At 42.8% G+C, this 21,220-nt stretch overlaps 1 protein-coding gene across 9 annotated transcripts in view; it reads right to left on the bottom strand.

The window, feature by feature from the left end:
- Positions 1-21,220, bottom strand: part of LOC111974587 (protein TANC1) — a 278,980-nt gene that overhangs the window by 173,803 nt on the left and 83,957 nt on the right. For all 9 annotated transcript variants that reach the window (XM_070447122.1, XM_024002429.1, XM_024002466.1 and 6 more), the window contains one exon: positions 302-511. In XM_070447122.1, the coding sequence (XP_070303223.1) occupies positions 302-511 (210 nt within the window). The remainder of the gene's footprint in view (positions 1-301; positions 512-21,220) is intronic.

Below are 21,220 nucleotides of genomic sequence, written 5' to 3'. Positions count from 1 at the left end.
ACACAATAACACCTGAAGGAAGACAGCAAACGTCACTTTCAGAAGACGTCCACTGAGACTGAACCAGTCCCAGCCTGGGATTCCAAGAACAGAGAAACAGGAAATGCTCATAGCACTTCACGCCTGGACTTGTAAATGTAAGTGTAGTGTTGTAGCTACTGCAGTAATAGTATAGTGCTGTAAGCCTAGAAGTGAGGGGTAGGGTGGGGTGAGGAGGAGTGTGGTGAGGAGGGGTGGGGTGAGGAGGAGTGATGATGGGTGAGGTGGGGTGAGGTCGGATGGACGCAGTGCAGTACAGTACCTGGGGATCTCTTGCTAGAGCGCGAGGGCATCATGTAGGACTGGCGAGGCAGCAAGGGTGAGGAGGGCAGAGACATGGACACGCCCTTGGCCAGGCTCAGTCTGAACACATCCTCTGGGGAGTAGGGGCGGTGGAGGCCTCCAGGCTCATGTGTCTGGGAGGCACCGCCGCTGGACAGGCACCTTCGCTGTGCAATGTGGAGCTCACCCGCTGAGAAGAGAAGATGGAGGACACTGTTTAGGACATTATTCACTAGGGCTGGGAAATGCCAGGGACATCACGATACGATATTATCACGATACTTAGGTGCCGATACGATATGTATTGCGATTCTCACAATTCTATATGTATTGCGATTCGATACTGCGATTTTATTGCGATTTGATGTTACAAACAAATTTCTCACTATATGTCTGCTGCAGAGAGTCTAGAGAGAGCATGAGAAAATGAGTTTGGATTAGTCATGGAAATAAAAGTTCAGAAAACATGTTGGCTCACTATTTAAAAAGAAGATGGAGAACAAGCTATAGGGTGACAACTACCGGAGTTGACTAGTGCTAGTTAATGCTAACTTATTTTTAACAAATCAATATTTGGAGTCAAAGTAATATTGCGATATGTAACTGTATTGATTTTTTGCCTCATCAATATTATTCACCAAGCCTGATTATAAGCATACATTTTTGAATGTATAAAATACAATACATCAGACCATTCAAAATCTCCATGAGGAAAAAAACTGATTTGAGATCAGATATTACCAGACATGTGGACTCCTGAATGTCTAATGAAGTTGAAGGCATTCAGACAGCAGGACAAATCTCCCTCTTAGGGAGGCTTTCTGCTAATGCTGTGTTCTGCACGGTCAGCCACGGTTTGTGGAGAGATGCGCCTAGCCACACTATGAAATCAAACTGACAATTTGAGATACCAAGATAAGCGTTCTCAAATCGAGGTCCAGGGAGTGATCATGATCAGTGATAGACCAGGACCGAGTCAGACACACATTAAGAATGAATGGAGCCACATGCTGTGTGGTTTAACCAGAGGTCATGGGCCCACAATGATACGCCATGGGGCTCATGATGTGGCAAGACACCCAGTTTGCAGCATAAATAAGAGTGGTGTCATTGACCATGGAGCTGAGATAACATGTGTGACTCATTGATCCAAAAACCTTTGGGTAAACTAACTGAACAAATATTAGCAAAATACTGTTTTGACTCAGTACAATACTGAGAGCATTCTAGTAAATTCATTGTACAGCTAATGTGTGAGGAATGAATCATGATCCAGAAGTAATATCTTTAATTCAGTGGTTCGAGTTGGAGCAGCTTGAACTTGAGACTCTAAAGGCAAGAAAGCTGCAGTTATTGATGCAATAGGCTACTCCAAAACAGAGTACTATATCTACACTGTACTGAACTCTACAGAAGGGATCATCAACTATATTCAGCCGCGGTCTGATTTTTTTCTTGAGCGGATGGTCAGGGGGCCGGAACAAAATTATAAATAATTTGTAGACTGCAAATTGACAGCAAGATGCCCAAAAATATATGTTTGACTAAAACGTAATAATTTCAAACCTTGCTTACATTTGTATACAATCACGTTTCTCTATTATGTATGGGAATACTTGGAAACAGATTTCTTAAATTAAAATCACTTGGAGCTGATTTCCTGGTGATTTCCTGGTGGGCCGCCAGTTGGGTAACCCTGCTCTACAGACTCCAGCAAACACCAGATAACCTAACCTGTGGGAAAGTGCCCTTTCAGGTCTCCTCTGAGTGCATTGGACTGATAAGCCATAACAGGAACCCAGTACCCTGTAGGCTAATCATGGTAGGCAATGACAGGTTTGGTGTACAGTATGGAACCCTCATGTTCCCATGTACCCCCAATCTGTGGGAGAAAATAACTTCCTATTTATCACGGAATGCTTAGCTCAACCAAGCATTCCTTCATGAAAAAGAAAACATGAAAACCTGTTCTGCAAGTACAGTGCCTTCAGAAAGTATTCAGACCCCTTGACTTTTCCCACATTTTGTTAGGTTACAGCCTTATTCTAAAATGGGTTAAATAAAAACAATTCCTCAGCAATCTACACACAATACCCCATAATGACAAAGGGAAACAGGTTGTTCGAAATTTTCGCAAATGTATAAATATGTAAAAACAGAAATACCTTATTTACATTCAGAATTCAGACCCTTTGCTATGTGACTCGAAATTGAGCTCAGGTGCATCCTGTTTCCATTGATCATCCTTGACATGCTTCTACAACTTCATTGGAGTCCACCTGTGGTAAATTCAATTGATTGGACATGATTTGGAAAGGCACACACCTGTCTATATAATGTCCCACAGTTGACAGTGCATGTCAGAGCAAAAACCAAGCCGTGAGGTCGAAGGAATTCTCCGTAGAGCTCCGAGACAGGATCTGGGGAAGGCTACCAAAAAATTCTGCAGCATTGAAGGTCTCCAAGAACACAGAGGCCTCCATCATTCTTGAATGGAAGAAGACTCTTCCTAGAGCTGACCTCCTGGCCAAACTGAGCAATCGGGGGAGAAGGGCCGTGGTCAGGGAGGTGACCAAGAACCTGATGGTCACTCTGACAGAGCTCCAGAGTTCCTCTGTGGAGAAGGGAGAACCTTCCAGAAGGACAACCATCTGCAGCACTGCATTAAATCAGGTCTTTATGGTAGAGTGGCCAAACGAAAGCCACTCCTCAGTAAAAGGCACATGACAGCATGCTTGGTGTTTGCCAAAAGGCACCTAAATGACTCTCAGACCATGAGAAACAAGATTCTCTGGTCTGATCCAAACAAGATTAAACTATTTTGTCTGAATGTCAAGTGTCACGTCTGGAGGAAACCTGGCACCATCCCTCAGGATCGAGGGAAAGTTGAACAGGGAAAATTACAGAAAGATTCTTGATGAAAAACTGCTCCAGAGCGCTCAGGACCTCAGACTGGAGCGATGGTTCAACTTCCAATAGGACAACGACCCTAAGCACAATGCAATGCAGGAGTGGCTTTGGGACAAGTCTCTGAATTTCCTTGAGTGGCCCAGCCAGAGCCTGTACTTGAACCCGATCAAACATCTCTGGATAGACCTGAAAATAGCTGTGCAGCGATGCTCCCCATCCAACCTGACAGAGCTTGAGAGGATCTGCAAAGAAGAATGGGAGAAACTCCTCAAATACAGGTGTGCCAAGCTTGTAGCGTCATACCCAAGAAGACTCAAGGCTGTAATTGCTGCAAAAGTAAACAGTCTGAATACTTATGTAAATGTACATTTCAGTTTTTTATTTTTAATACATTTGCAAATATTCCTAAAAACCTGTTATGCTTCGTCATTATGAGGTATTGTTTGTAGATTGATAAGGGGATTTTTTTTAAATCCATTTTAGAATAAGGCTGTAACGTAAGAAAATGTGGGAAAAGTCAAGGGGTCTGAATACTTTCCGAATAATTTCCGAATGGCCTCAGCTATAGCTTGGAGTTTTCCCCATCATGTAGGCTATACACTCTTCCTGTGTTAGACCCAGTGAGCACTAAGCCAAGACTGTTTCTCCCAAACAGTTCCTTAGAGTTCTGGTTAGGGATGACCTAGCGGACTAAACTCCACTCCACGGTGAAGGAAGTTTATGATGAACTTCACCAACGGCGTGGAGCCGAGACCAGGCTTTGTGGAATCAAGCTCCGACTACAAGATATACTTGAAGGTCAATACCTAAAAAAAAATGTAATTATATAATGCCCACCCAATATGTGCCTTTCTTTGTTTGTTGAATCCATACTTTCTCAGTAAACGTTAATCAAATACTAACACTGACTGTTTGCTTATTGCCGTTGCTCTAAGATGGCAAATTAGCTCAAATGCGCACATTTCCAATTAATCTCAACAAGGAAACAGTCGGTCGTGGTATTGTTTAACATTTATTGAAAAAGTAATGATTTCAGCAAACAAAGAAAGGCACGCAACTACCGACGACAAACATGGGTACAAGGTGGACATTTCATAATTATACTTTTTAAAGTATTGACCTTGGGTGAATCGATGTACTGTAGTCGGAGCTAGATTCCACAAAGCCTGGTCTCGGCTCCACACCATTGGTGAATTTCATCAGAAACTTCCTTCACCATGGAGTGGAGTGTAGTCCACTAGGGATGATCTTGCTCAAAGGCTAATCGATGTACTGTAGTTGGAGCTAGATTGCCTGGTCTCAGCTGCACACCATTGTGCCCAGTTAGCCCAGTTCTAAATGGAAAATGTAGAGCCTTCACCGAAGCCAACTTCGAATGGAAAGACCATTCTCAATAAGTAATATCTTCTGTTGAATAGAAATGCTGCCCTCTCAAGCTCTCATCTAACCAACTAAACATTAAAATGTCTGAATGATCAACCTCTAATAGTGCTGTTGCTCATGCGTCAACAGAAAGAGCAGGCTGGATCATAATCATAGATGTGGGGAGCCACATGCCCGTTAGGCTTGGCTATGTTCTAAGGACCATGTCAGCCTCTTGTTTGGGACCCTTTTCCCAGATAATCCATGGGCTTTGTCACAAATGGCACCATATTCCCTACACAGTACACTACTTTTAATCAGAGCCTTTCGGTCCCTAGTCAAAAGCAGTGCTCTATATAGGGAATAGGCTGCCATTTGGGACGAAGCCCATGACGCCAGTCTGGACCATGAGGATGAACCAATGGGAGAGAATCAGGACGCTGGTGGTCTGCTGCTATTAGCCAGCCAGGACTTTGCTCAGTTCCTAGGGGAAATTAATGTTGGCTGCTGGGAATAATCAGCAACATAGCGCTGTGTTCTCCCTGGAGCCTCGCAACGGGAGACACAAAGCTGTCTTGCTTAAAGGGCTATTAAATAAAGAAGAATGCCAGAAACAGAATCTGGCCCCAGTGCAATGACACCTCCGTATGTTTCCAGTCGCTTGTGAAGTGTTCGACCATGCAGCTGAGCCCTGCGGCCCCCATGACCTGGTCAAAGGCCTACTGACCAGAGATCACCATCCACATTCAACAGATTCAACACACAGATCTGTGAATGCGCTACTACTGAACGGCTAACAAACATGACGCATTTCTACAGAATCAATGGTCTGCTAGGCTAATTTTCAGTAGAGGTCGACCGATTAATCGGAATGGCCGATTAATTAGGGCCGATTTCAAGTTTTTTTTTTTACATCTTTATTTAACTAGGCAAGTCAGTTAAGAACACATTCTTATTTTCAATGTCGGCCTAGGAACGGTGGGTTAACTGCCTTGTTCAGGGGCAGAACGGCAGATTTTTACCTTGTCAGCTCAGGGATTCAATCTTGCAACCTTAAGGTTAACTAGTCCAACGCTCTAACCACCTGCCTCACAAGGAGCCCGCCTGTTACGCGAATGCAGTAAGAAGCCAAGGTAAGTTGCTAGCTAGCATTAAACTTATCTTATAAAAAACAATCAATCAATCATAATCACTAGTTAACTACACATGGTTGATGATATTACTAGTTTATCTAGCGTGTCCTGCGTTGCATATAATCGATGCAGTGCGCATTCGCGAAAAAGGACTGTCGTTGCTCCAACGTGTACCTAACCATAAACATCAATGCCTTTCTTAAAATCAAAACACAGAAGTATATATTGTTGTAAGCCTGCATTTAGCTAAAAGAAATCCAGGTTAGCAGGCAATATTAACCAGTGAAATTGTGTTACTTCTCTTGCGTTCATTGCACGCAGAGTCAGGGTATATGCAACAGTTTGGGCCGCCTGGCTAATTGCGAACTAATTTGCCAGAATTTTACAAATTATGACATAACATTGAAGGTTGCAATGTAACAGGAATATTTAGACTGATGGATGCCACCCGTTAGATAAAATACGGGACGGTTCTGTATTTCACTGAAAGAATAAATGTTTTGTTTTCGAGATGATAGTTTCCGGATTCGACCATATTAATGACCTAAGGCTCGTATTTCTTGTGTGTTATTATGTTATAATTTAGTCTATGATTTGATAGAGCAGTCTGACTGAGCGATGGTGGGCACCAGCAGGCTCGTAAGCATTCATTCAAACAGCACGTTCGTGCGTTTTGCCAGCAGCTCTGCTGTTTATGAATTCAAGCCTATCAATTCCCGAGATTAGGCTGCTGTAACCGATGTGAAATGGCTAGCTAGTTAGCGGGGTGCGCACTAATAGCGGTTCAAACGTCACTCGCTCTGAGACTTGGAGTAGTTGTTCCCCTTGCTTTGATGGGTAACGCTGCTTCGAGGTGGCTGTTGTCGATGTGTTCCTCATTCGAGCCAGGTAGGAGCGAGGAGAGGGACGGAAGCTAACTGTTACACTGGCAATACTAAAGTGCCTATAAGAACATCCAATAGTCAAGGTATATGAAATACAAATGGTATAGAGAGAAATAGTCCTATAATTCCTATAATAACTACAACCTAAAACTTCTTACCTGGGAATATTGAAGACTCATGTTAAAAGGAACCACCAGCTTTCATATGTACTCATGTTCTGAGCAAGGAACTAAACGTTAGCTTTCTACATGGCACATATTGCACTTTTACTTTCTTCTCCAACACTTTGTTTTTGCATTATTTAAACCAAATATGACATGTTTCATTATTTATTTGAGGCTAAATTGATTTTATTGATGTATTATATTAAGTTAAAATAAGTGTTCATTCAGTATTGTTGTAATTGTCATTATTCCAAATACATTTAAAAAATCGGCCGATTAATCGGTATCAGCTTTTTTTGTCCTCCAATAATCGGTATCGGTATTGAAAAATCATAATCGGTCGACCTCTAATTTTCTGATTTGTATTTCATTAGGTACTGAACCTGACAACATGTCAATGCAGAAGAGCCAAAACACAGAGCCACTTTCAGTAGCTATTTAGCTTGTTTAAACAGCCCCAACGGAACACTGACATGAAGAGAACAGGTTGCTCCAAGCACACATGAAAAGGGGGCCCAATCCTAGACTAAAGACACCTTAAAGACACTCAGGGACTCATCTCGACCCATTACGCCACCCGGAGACAGGGGAAACAGTACTCCAAGACAGAGAATTCCACACTATATTTTGGTACAGTAGATACTGATTCTTTCTGTGTCCAATTCCAGGATTTGCCCTTACCAGCTGATCTAAGTCTATATCTTCACTACCACTAGACTAGACTATTAATTAAACAATATCTGTTACTTTAATTAGGCAAAATGCCTAAACCGCTACTATGAAGACAATGTGAGTTGTGAATAGACAGGAAAGGATTTTGTTAAGACCATTGAATCATTGGGATGAGATGGGTACAACCACAGGCCAAGCAATCAGAGGTCAAGCAGTTGAAGCAGGACCTCATCCGTTGCTATGCTAGATGTGTGCAGTAACTAATGATCACACAGTTTCACCATCGTGTCAGGGTGTTATACGACAGGGAGAAGGGCAGATAGAGAGAGACAGAAAACCCCTCCATTCATGAAGAACCCAGAACTGCTAAGAGTTACTAGGGCAATTAATACAAACACTACTACCGTATTACAATAGCACTTTTGAGTAGCCATCAAAGAGGAGGGATGTATTTCACTAGGGGGCTCTGAGAGGGAGGGAGACCCCTTCTATCACTGTGCTCCAGTTATGCAGGGGTGCCAATAGTGACTTCAGTTCGCCCTGTGTGCCAGTAAATGATGTAAGCCCAAATTCCTAAAACTCTCAGTACGAGTCTATTCGCACATTTCAAGAGCTGGACCTGTTAACAATCCTAACAGTCACTCACATCTTTTTCGCTAGTAAAACTAAACACCAATCCTTGACTGAATGGCAGATCATAAAACCCCCTTTGTAGTGCTCATTTGTGCAGCGATGCTAGACAGTGGGCATTACATCTTAGGCATATTGTATGCTAAAGACATTATGACAAAGTTGTAATTAGGGCTGATAGTTTTGAAAACAAGAGGCGCCACATAAAAGCTGGCCTTGAATAAGTTGCTGGCTGGACGGCCTGTTGGCTTTGTGTCATGGTGGCTGCACTGCCATCTGACCCAGAGCTAAAACTCAGAGGGAAACAGTAATGTAAACTCACCATGGGTTATTTCAGTTGCTTTTCCTCAAGTCCTGGCCCAGACGATGCCTGCAATTTCAGTCCCTGCTGTGGTTCAAGGAAATCAACCCTTTCTAATTATAAAGCCCTGCACCAAGATGATGTAAAAATGATTACAGTCCCTTTCATGCCCATTTCTCCCTCATCAAAGAGGAGGACCAAGGCCAATGAGGACATGCCCTCCCCATAAAAAGCTTGATAATAATTTAAATCATTGATTAAAAATGGAAGTGGAAATCAATTACTTGACCGGGAAGGCAATTCAGAACCGCCTGTAGAAATAGACTAGAAGTAAAAGATGCTAATAAGCCAACCAAATCGAAGTTTAAACATTTCCAACATATACTGCCCTAATTGTTGTAAGAAAATTGGATATAAAAGTTTTATGACTTTACTTACCACATGTTTTAATAAGACTAGAAAAAATATTTGATCAAATATGTGAAAAGTCCAGACTGAGCTTAATGGGTACCCGAGTGTAGCGTTTAAGCCAATGGGTTTTTGTAACAAGCCAACCTCTTAAATAACACATTTTTATTAATTTCCAAATGTTCAAAACGTACAAACTGACATTTATGTAAAATTACACCGAACAAAAATATAAAAGCAACATGCAACAATTTCAAAGATTTTACTGAGTTATAGATCATTTAAGGAAATCAGTCAATTTAAATAAAATAATTATTTTTATTTAAATAGGCAAGTCAGTGAAGAAATTCTAACTTACAATGATGGTCTACGCTGGCCAAACCCGGACGACGCTGGGCCAATTGTGCGCCGCCCTATGGGATTCCCAATCACGGTCGGCTGTGACACAGCCTGGATTCGAACCAGGGTGTCTTTAGTGACGCCTCAAGCACTGAGATGCAGTGCCTTAGACCGCAGCGCTACTCGGGAGCCCATTAAGCCCTAATCTATGGATTTCACAAGACTGGGAACACAGATATGCATCTGTTAGTCACAGATACCTTAAAACAAAGGTAGGAGCGTGGATCAGAAAACCAGTACGTATCTGGTGTGACCACCATTTGCCTCATGCAGATCGACACATCTCCTTCGCATAGAGTTGATCAGGCTGTTGATGTGGGATGTTGTCCCACTCCTCTTCAATGGCTGTGCGAAGTTGCTGGATATTGGCGGGAGCTGGAACACGCTGTTGTACACGTCAATCCAGAGTATCCCAAACATGCTCAATGGGTGAGTATGCAGGCCATGGAAGAATTGGGACATTTTCAGCTTCCAGGAATTGTGTACAGATCCTTGCGACATTGGGCCGTGCATTATCATGCTAAAACATGAGGTGATGGCAGCGGATGAATGGCATGACAATGGGCCTCAGGATCTTGTCACGGTATCTCTGTGCATTAAAATTGCCATCGATAAAATGCAACCGTGTTCGTTGTCTGTAGCTTACGCCTGTCCATACCATAACCACATCGTCACCATGGAGCACGCTGTTCACAACGTTGACATCAGCAATACTTTCACCCACACGACGCCATACACGCCGTCTGCCATCTGCCCGGTACAGTTGAAACTGGGATTAATCCGTGAAGAGCACAATTATCCAGCATGCCAGAGGCTATTGAAGGTGAGGATTTGATGACGCCGAACTGCAGTCAGGTCACGACCCTGGTGAGGACAACAAGCACGCAGATGAGCTTCCCTGAGACGGTTTCTGACAGTTTGTGCAGAAATTCTTTGGTTGTGCAAACCCACAGTTTCATCAGCTGTCCGGGTGGCTGGTCTCAGACGATCCCAAACGTGAAGAAGTCGGAAGTGGAGGTCCTGGGCTGGCGTGGTTACACGTGGCCTGCGGTTGTGAGGCCGGTTGGACGTAATGCCAAATTCTCTAAAACGACGATGGAGGCATGCCAAGCTTACAGCGTCATACCTAAGAAGACTTGAGGCTGTAATTGCTGCCAAAGGTGCTTCAACAAAGTACTGAGTAAAGGGTCTGAATACTTATGTAAATGCAATATTTCATCTTTTATTTTAATTTTATAAATTTGCAAACATTTCTAAAAACCTGTTTTTTCTCCACATTTTGAGGTTTCGTGTGTAGATTGATTGGGGGGGACTATTTAATCCATTTATGAATAAGGCTGTAACGTAACAAAATGTGGAGAAAGTAAAGGGGTCTGAATACTTTCCGAATGCACTGTATGTATAACATTGCAAGGTTCATTTAACAGTAAAATAAGACAAACTGCATTTAAAAATGTAAGCTGTGAATGCATGAAATCTTTGTAGTTCACCAAATTATGTTGCTACTGTGAGACTGACATTCAGGCATGACTGCTAGTAGGAAAACCCCATAATTTCAATAGTAACGAATGCTCATGAAATATGCTATCCTTTACATATATTAATATATTAATATCTTAATTTTAGATAAAGTATGATCACTTATCTGAGAAGGTACAAAAATATCTGGTAGCCTCAACACAATTTTTTTTTTCAGCTTTGAAATTGGCCAATAGTGGGAACTTACACATAATTGTCAATAACAATAACAAAAAATTATGGATATAACAATCAGATGAATTAGTTCAATTTATTTTTTATTTGAATCCATGGGTATGTGGGCTCAATAGGTACACTTTGCCTAATGCATTTGAAAGGGATATTAAAATAAGAGTTAAAATATATTACTCTAACTGTCAAGTGACTATAAAGGCTATAAGGGCCTTCTCATCGGAACTTCCTCAAATATGATCAAGTTAACTTCATAGTCTGTGTGATATAATTGATTTCATTTTGATAGTGCAAGCAAATGGTTGTTTCGTGCAGGGGAGATTCAGAGATTTGTCCCGAAGCAACTCATGCATTGTCTTGGCTGTGTGCTTAGGGTTGTTGTCCTGTTGGAAGGTGAACCTTCACCCCAGTCTGAGGTCCTGAGAGCTCTGGAGCAGGTTTTCATCAAGGATTTCTCTGTACTTTGCTCCGTTCATCTTTCCCTCGATCCTGACCAATCTCCCCGTCCCTGCCGCTGAAAAACATCCCCACTGCATGATGCTGCCACCACCATGCTTCACCGTAGGGATGGTCCCAGGTAACCTCCAGACGTGACGTTTGGCATTCAGGCCAAAGAGATCAATCTTGGTTTCATCAGACCAGAGACTTGTCTGAGCGTCCTTTAGATGACTTTTGGCAACCTCTAAGCGGCCTGTCATGTGCCTTTTACTGAGGAGTGGCTTCCGTCTGCCCACTCTACCATAAAGGCCTGATTGGTGGAGTGCTGCAGAGATGGTTGTCCTTCTGGAAAGTCTGTGCCTCCTTCCCCAGATCTGTGCCTCGACACAATCCTGTCTCTGAGCTCTACGGACAATTCCTTCAACCTCATGGCTTGGTTTTTGCTCTGACATGCACTGTCAACTGTGGGACCTTATATAGACAGGTGTGTGCCTTTCCAAATCATGTCCAATCAATTGAATTTACCACAGGTGGACTCCAATCAAGTTGTAGAAACATGTCAAGGATGGATAAAAGGAAACAGGGTTCACCTGAGCTCAATTTCGAGTCACATAGCAAAGGGTCTGAATTCTTATGTAAATAAGGTATTCATGTTTTACATTATTTATAAATTTATAAAAATGTTTAAAAAAAATGTTTTCGCTTTGTCATTATGCGGTATTATGTGTAGATTGCTGAGGAATTGTTTTTATTTAACCCATTTTAGAATAAGGCTGTAACGTAACAAAATGTGGAAAAAGTCAAGGGGTTTGAATACTTTACGAAGGCACGTTATCGTTACTTATTGTATATTTATTCCTTGTGTTATTATTATTCTTTTTTTTCTCTCTGCATTGTTGAGAAGGGACTGTAAGTAAGCATTTCACTGTTAGTCTACACCTGTTGTTTACTAAGTACGACCATAGGACATTCCATAGGACATTCCACCAATGGGGAATTCTCCAGCTAGAATGCGTAACAACGAGGCTTCCCTGTCTACTTCCGAGACCAGGGTGACAGTCTCACAAAAGCTGACAAGGTTAACACACAAGCAGCCCACAGAGCTAGAGGGCGATAAAGCCAGACAGAGGGAAAGAGAAAATAAAGTGGGGGACGGGGGTAGCTAGTATACATCAATTTGTATATGATTAAAAAAAGCAATGAGTTTTAACTAAGTACTGTAGGCTAAATTAGTCTTGTTTATCTGTAACTAAGCCCAGTATGGCTGCCTGTCTGGGAGTGACTGCCATATATCAGTAACAGCAACCTCTCCTGTCTAGACTCATCTCTAGGGGAAATCCTGCAGCCAATCTGGGATTCCTGGAGGGAAATCTCCACCCCCCCTACAAGACCCCTTTGGCCAGCCAGATGTAGTCATGGCAACAGTCAAAATATCAAGTAAACTGGAAAATACCCAATTCAGAGAGGACAGATTTATGTTAGTATCCATTAAAATAATACAATTCCACACATTACACACGCTTCAGAATATGCTGGCTACCTGGATAGTGGATACACATTCCTCAAAAACGAATTTCACCTGTGTGATAACATCAGTACGTCACATAGAGGAATCAATCTCCACATAGCAGCATAATTTCTGTCTGTGAGACTAGAGAGGATGGAGAGAATATGCAATCACAGTTTATCTATCCAGTCTCAAAGGGCTTCTACTTTCAAGTTCATTACACGTTCTTGTTCATGAAAAATGCCAAAATTGTCTTTGCACACAAAGCATCCTTCAGACTAAAATCCACTGACAATATTTTCTCAATGTTCAGTTATCTGAATATCATTAGTCTGTCAAAGACTAAACCCACTGGCAGTGTTCAGAAACATCTGTGTTGGATTTATTTAATTGAGTAATCTGGGGAGAGACACTAATGCTGATAGTCTTTTAGTTGCGACATCTCACCGAAAACCTGCCCTCTCATCCCAAAGAGTTACTAATGTGAACACATGAGCTGGTTAAAGCAGAACCGAAGCCGTGCTGCAGGCAATAGGCAGGCAGATTACAGAATCATCCCGCAGTAAAACCTCTGATACTCTGCAGTGGCCTGTGCACTAGAATGTCTTCACCAGCCTCCCCTGGGATACAGAGACAGAGGGAGGGAGAGGGGGAGGAGGCGGTGGGCAGCCAGCGACCATGACAGTTCTCATTCCTCTTCATAAATGGTCAATTTAAGCAGATATGGGAAACATATCTGAGCCAGACAATGTCTTTACCACATGGTTTATTTTAAGGTGGTGTCAAGCAGAGAGGCAAGAAAGGGCATTGGAAGCAAAAGGAAAAGACACAATGTGCCAACTGATACTGCATAAAGCAGACAGAGCCCAGGGAAGGTTTTAATTTAAACATCATGATCTCTGTAGGAGAAGATATGAATACCAATGAGGTGCCAAGCAACACAATGAGAGCTCTCCCACAGAGCAGCACAGGTGTGCCGTAAAAACCAGTCCGTTGATCTCAAAAACACACATAACAGTCGCACATGTATCATAAGGACTTAACAAGTCTGTTAGGACACAGAAAGGGGAACTGGCGGTGGGGCGATGTGAGGATATGTGTTGCTCACTACATTTATTGCACTCAAGGTCACCATCCAGAACACCGTTCCAGTGTTTTATGGAACTACGGGAGAGAATGACCTTATTCCCATCACTCAGAAGTGAAGAAATAGATCCTCCACAAAGAATGTCCCTGTTCTACCTGAGGACATAATCTCATCACAGCATATATTTTGATACCTATCTTACCAAGTGCAAAAGGGGTCAAAGACAAGCATATTTGGGCTTAATGATAATTTATGGGGTCACAAATACATGATACAAAGGCATTGACAGCAGTGCGATTAGAGAGAAGAATAGAAAGAGAAGAACATCCTGACAGCTCTTTTTCAACAACGTACTGAGATAGCCTACAAGCACCTTCTGCATTCAGCTGGTGGGTGGTGAGCTTTATGAAGTGCAATCAAGAGGGCACAGCCTTCACAATAAAAGCATTGGCATTAAAAACTACTTTCATTGATCCACAAAAAAGCCAAGTGGTCTTGTCTGATCCAAGTTTTTGGAATACATTTTCACAGATTTACTGATGACAGGCCCAGTTTGAGTTGAGAGGCAGCATTGTGAGTGTGATTACCAGTCTAAATGGCTCTCTACAGGCCTCTTGAGCCCCATGGTCTGGAGAAGTGGGACACCCAGCTACGCTCCCACGCTTTGGGGAAAACCCCCCCCACCTCCCCATTCATACACAGCAAATCCTCATTTGGCCACATTGATTGGTGACAGTAAAGTCAGCTGATTCCTGCTGCTGCATGTCTCCTTGAAAACTCTTCAGTGAGGCATGAAGACAGTCACCTGACCAAAAAATCTGTCACACTTCACACTTCAATTACTCTAGTGCAGTGGTCACCACCCTTTTCTGAGACAAGATCACTTTCTGAGTCAAAATGCAAGTGGAGATCGACCACTCAGATTTTTCTTTAACATGACTTAAAAAATGTAAGCCTATGCAACATTAACCTATGAAAAACAGTACTGTAGTAATGAGTGGAAATAAGAACTACGCACATTTTATGGCTCATAAATCTGTTGAATAAAAAAGTGTTGYCAGGCCTGAGTAAAAACATGAACTCACTCAAAAACAGCAGCTCTCTTCTGTATTCACAGACAGTCTTTCTCTAGTCATGGTTTTAAAAATATTGAAACCTTACGCCTGCTACATTGCTGCAGACATGGTAATCTAAGCCATCCAATTGGCCAATGGTAGGCCTATAGCACACTTGATTTGCTCTCCAGGCCCGCCGGGAGGGCAGAGTTTGTACCTTCAGACATATCAAAAGGTTAAAAATGGGAACACTTCGCCTACCCGGCACACAGGGCAGCTGAATGGGGTGCACCTATCGCCAACAGCGCGAGAAGCATAAAGAAAAAAAAAGGAACGCAAGGCTTTATGTTTTTTTTTCTTTAAGAAATCTTGATTGACTGGTTGGTGACTACTACTACTGCTCTAGTGTCTAGTACACAGTGGAGAGGAAAATCCAAGAAGACCTTTACAACTCTATTGCTTGCTTTATGCCTTTATGCCTAGGGAGGTGAGTAACCCAGGTTCACTATACAACACAACCCCCTGAAGAGTGGACAAGAGAAAGGGGGCCTGAATGTAGGGGTCTTGCCGCCTACACTCTGTTCTGTTGGCCCCATCAACCTTGGACTTCTAAAGCTCCTCTGAAGGTTCACGTTTTTCAGAATGGCAGGTTCTTGTTTCTTCCACCATATTCACAAACCAGTTCTGGGGTTTGAATGAATACATTTTCCATGCAGGGAGCTTCGCAGTGAGTGTGCGGCCGTGTAGAGCAGAGGTTAACGACAGATTGTGATTGCCATTAACACAGGTCATTAGGCAGTCCTTCTTGTGGGGCAGGTGAGGTCATGAGAATATCACTGACCACTAGACAATTGGAAGTCTCAGCTCAGGCCCCTTTCAATAGAGTTAAAAGGATGTGGCCGCCGTACAAAGCCTGTCCATCCATCCCCTTCTGCACAGCCTAATCCCATAAGCAAAAAATACTTTTGTGTCACGCCGAAAAACGTGTCCTGATGTTGAACCTTCAGAACACATTCCGATGGTCGCTTTTGTTACCTTGGTTTTACAAAGGGGATTTCCTTTTTATATATAAATAATCTATTAATGGATTGATAACGATCAATTGATTGATGACGATGATCTATTAATGATTTATCACTTCTCCAGAAGTTTTAAGAGCTTTGACAGAGGGACCACTGACTGATAGGAGATCACCCGGTGGCATTCCACTGCTGTCAACCAGATCTTCCTCCTTCCTTAATGTTGACGGTGTCTGCTCTCCTACTGTTGACTGCTGCAGTCAACCTCCGGAGACCCTCAGTACTGTAGCTGGAGGAGCTGGAATGTGTCAGAGTAGCTGCAGTCTCCTTTTAAAGAAAACCGGCCTGGGAGGGGAGGCCATTTTAAGGATGAGGAAGGTGAACGTGAAGAGGGAGCCGATCGGAGTTGATTGTCCTCCTCTTCCCTTTGAGGCCGAGCACAATGGGGGCCGAGGTCATTAGTTCAGCCGGTCTCAAATGCTCCTGAGCTGGGGACGGACCGGCGCATTTATCTGCCGACGCAATCACAAAGAGCAGCTCTCTGTCCCATTCAGCCCTGTCACAGAGAAGTGCAGAGCAGAAAGAGAGAGGGGCCCGGGACAGAGGCCTCACGGACTCCCACACACACTCTTTAGAGTCACTCTGTGACTTAAAGGGATACGTCTCTCAGGATAGAGACCTCAAATGTAGCATGCAGTCGTAAAACACTGCAAACTATACTGTCTCAGATAAACCGATACGGACTTGGAACGGAGGGGTTGTAAAACACATTTACTCACATTCAGTCAGAGAGGCTCATGTACTATACACTAAATTATTCTTCATGTGCTGAGTCTAAACATGAGAGCGAAACCCCAAATTAGGTGCACACAGTATGAGGGAGTGTGGAGGATGTCAGAGATATAAAAGCCGAAGGAAATCAGACAAAAGGAATGTGTCCGTCTACCCAGTCAGGTCACGGTGTAATGAGAAAAGCCTGTGGCCCGCTGACCTCTCCAGCCAATGAACTGCCATAACAGCCACTATCAGCCTTCAAAAGCCTTCCAAAACAGCTGCCGTTGCTAGCTGATACGACTGTCCATTCCCCCCGTTTGAAGCACCAAGACAATTCATCAGCATCAGAGCCAAGGGAAAAAKCAAGATAACACTTTGCTGCCTGCGTGTTGTGCTGTTGTATTTCAGTATGACATCACTCTCTGTACCCAGCCAATTCTAACGCATTTGTTTTTTTTATCCCTCATTACACTACCCTTCCAAGGTCATGGGCACTAGTGCAAAGCTCTGCGGAGCAAGGAGGGGAAATTAAGAGTGTTTTTACTAGCCGGGTGACTCTGGCAGCTGGAGGGCTGCTGGGAGCCTGGAGGGCCCACTCTGGATTCCTCACGACACAGCAGCCACTGTTCAGGAAGCAGGGTGTAATATCTGACCCTGTGCCAATTATCACCCCGCAAGGTGCGAATATCAGTGATCGGGGATAAAAAATCACTACAGTTAAATGTTGGGATATTATTTTTGACGGTATATTGTATAGTTTTGACAATATCTCAATACTATTTTTGCGCTAMTRGGATGTACATATACCAAAACGCCAGGATTTTCCCATCATATCTTGTTCTCCATTTTCTTTTTTAAATAGGGAGCCAATATGTTTTTAGCAATTTTATATCCATGAATGATCAAAACCTGTTTTCTCATGCCTCTCTCTTGTCCCTCTGCAGCAGATATATGGTGAGCAATACAGTGCATTCGGAAATTATTCAGACCCCTTGACTTTTCCACATTTTGTTACGTTACAGCCTTATTCTCAAATTGATAAAATAGTTTTTTCCGCTCATAAATCTACACACAAAACCCCATAATTTCTGGCAAATGTATAACAAATAAAAAACTGATATCACATTTCCATAAGTATTCAGACCCTTTACTCAGTACTTTGTTGAAGCACCTTTGGCAGCGATTACAGCCTCGAGTCTTCTTGGGTATGACACTACAAGCTTGGCACACATGTATTTGGGGAGTTTCTCCCATTCTTCTCTGCAGATCCACTCAAGCTCTGTCAGGTTGGATGGGGAGCATCGCTGCACAGCTATTTTCAGGTCTCTCCAGAGATGTTCGATCAGGTTCAAGTCCGGGCTCCGGCTGGCCCACTCAAGAACATTCAGAGACTTGTCCAGAAGCCAATCCTGTGTTGTCTTGGCTGTGTGCTTAGGGCCGTTGTCTGATTGGAATCTGAACCTTCGCCCCCAGTCTGAGGTCCTGAGAGCTCTGGAGCTGGTTTCATCAAGGATTTCTCTGTACTTTGCTCCCTTCATCTAACCCTCGATCCTGACTAATCTCCCAGTCTCTGCCACTGAAAAACATCTGCCACCACCATGCTTCACCGTAAGGAGGATCCCAGGTTTCCTCCAGACGTGATGCTTGGCATTCAGGCCAAAGAGTTCAATCTTGGCTTCATCAGACCAAAGAATCTTGTTTCTCATGGTCTGAGAGTCCTTTAGGTGCCTTTTGGCAAACTCCAAAAGGGCTGTCATGTGCCTTTTACTGAGGAGTGGCTTCCGTCTGGCCACTCTACCATAAAGGCCTGATTGGTGTTCTGCAGAGATGGTTGTCRGTCTGGAAGGTTCTCCCATCTCCACAGAGGAACTATTGAACTCTGTCAAAGTGACCATTGGGTTCTTGGTCATCTCCCTGACCAAGGCCTTTCTCCCCCGATTGCTCAGTTTGACGGAGGCCACTGTGTTCTTGGGGACCTTCAATGCTGCAAAAAATTGTTGGAACCCTTCCCCAGATCTGTGCCTTGACACAATCCTCTCTCTGAGCTCTACAGACWATTCTTTCGACCTCATGGCTTGGTGTTTGCTCTGACATGCACTGTCAACTGTGGGATCTTATATAGACAGGTGTGTGCCTTTCCAAATCATGTCCAATCAATTGAATTTACCACAGGTGSACTCCAATGAAGTTGTAGAAACATCAAGGATTATCAGTGGAAACAGGATGCACCTGAGCTCAATTTCGAGTCTCATAACAAAGGTTCTGAATATTTATGTTAACAAGGTATTTTAGGTTTTTATTTTCAGTAAATTTGCAAACATTTCTAACAACCTTTGTCATTATGGGGTATTGTGTGTAGATTGATGATGGGAAAAAAACATTMAATACATTTTTGAATAAGGCTGTAACGTAACAAAATGTGGAAAAAGTTAAGGGGTCTGAATACTTTCTGAATGCACTGTATGTTTGCAACATTGAATCGCAATAAAATCACAGTATCAAATCACAACACATATAGAATCGTGGGAATCACAATAGATATTGTATCGGCAATGTATTGATATAGCCTGGTGACTTTACAGCATTGGGACAGAGACATCCTATAGAGCAGTGATTCCCAACTCCAGTCCTCGATTACCCCCAACAGTACACATTTTTTATTGAAGCCACGGACAAGAACACCTGATTCAACTAATCATCAGGCCCTCAATTAATTGAATCAGGAGTTTTTTGTCTAGGGCTACAACAAAAATGTGTGCTATTGGGAGTACTCGAGAACAGGAGCTTGGAACCACTGATGGGAATAGAATTCCATGACCTTTACAATTCAAGTCCCACACAATGTGAATGGTGCAGGACTCCAAAGTGAACATTGCACCTATAAAGGCAATTGGCCTTTATTTCGCATCATGAGGTGCAGCATTCACTTTGGATTCCTGCACCTCATGATGCGATATAAATGCCAATTGCCTCCTCAGTCAATACTATTGCATTACATGGCATTAAAGACGCACTATGCAGAAATCTGTTTCAGTTTATGTGAAAAAAACATGCAAGTATAGTGTAGAGAATCATTGTATTATCTAAACCGCTGTGAAATATATTTCTCCATAACCAAAAATATTGTATTTTCAGCTGTTTGAAGCTGGTGTACAGAACCAAAAGTAAAAGACGTTACTTTTGAACAGATCGACCACTTCTTAGACTTGCTTTCAATGAGAATGAGAATCTCTAACTCAAATTTCTATGTGAATTTGGTCAGGTCACCCAAAAGTTACAAACTGCAGTTAATGCCTTTATTATTGCATGACCACAATAAGGGAGCATATTGGAGAGGAAATCTAGCCTAACTGTGCTGAAAGAGATTAGTAAAATTATATTTGCTTCAAAGCCTCTTGTCACCGAGCTTCGAATCATATGATGTGAGGGGGAAATGTAATGTTTGTTGTTTGAGAGGTTTCTACAAACACAAAACAGTTGACGGGCCGACCCGGTTCAATGATTTCCCATTACGGACATATTTTGCTTTTCAGGAGGCATGAAGAGACAGGGTGGGCCTCATGTGGACACACCTGAAGTTTGGTTTGAGGGCTTTCTAAACTAAGGGTGTGTGTGTGTGTGTGTGTGTGTGTGTGTGTGTGTGTGTGTGTGTGTGTGTGTGTGTGTGTGTGTGTGTGTGTGTGTGTGTGTGTGAGTTTGTTTTTGTTTGTGTGTGTGGGTGTTTGTGTGTGTGTGTGTGTGTGTGTGTGTGTGTGTGTGTGTGTGTGTGTGTGTGTGTGTGTGTGTGTGTGTGTGTGTGTGTGTGTGTGTGNTGTGTGTGTGTGTGTGTGTGTGTGTGTGTGTGTGTGTGTGTGTGTATGCGTTTCTGTATGCATGTGTGTCTGTGTCTGTTTGTCATGTGGTTTGAGCTACGCCCTGCTAATCGTTGCCTACTGGCCGTACAGTGCTTTGATACTGGTATAGGTCTGGAGCTAGCTTCAATGGTTGCCTTTGTGACTCTTTTACATTCCTACCTTCCAGCATGTAAAATCTCACCTCCACTGTCTGGGCATGACCATTTAGACAAACACAATAACAAAGAAAGACACCAATCGGAACTCTAGCCAAGTGTCAGGAAGGTCGTTCATTCATTTGAATTAGCCGCAGTAATAGGAGTAGGCTAAACAGAATAGCAAACATCCTCAGAGTTGTGAGTGGAATTTAGGTCTTTGTTGATCAATGTAATGGGATAAACTGCACTATAAAATTAATTGTGCACTGACAATGGTAAACCAAAAAGGTAATTTATTCTAGATGCCTTTTCATCTAGGCAAAGTGGAACACATTGTTCACAAGGGAAACTAAGAGAGGATGACAAAGGGGGTTATTATTATGGTTGAAGTGCTAGGCTATTATGGTTTAAAAATATCAAAGCCAGTTGATAGTGACGACGGAAAATGTGCATTG

Source organism: Salvelinus sp. IW2-2015, linkage group LG2, assembly GCF_002910315.2.
Source record: "Salvelinus sp. IW2-2015 linkage group LG2, ASM291031v2, whole genome shotgun sequence".
In the NCBI taxonomy this organism is placed as follows: domain Eukaryota; kingdom Metazoa; phylum Chordata; class Actinopteri; order Salmoniformes; family Salmonidae; genus Salvelinus; species Salvelinus sp. IW2-2015.
This window is presented reverse-complemented; position numbering and strand designations above follow the sequence as displayed.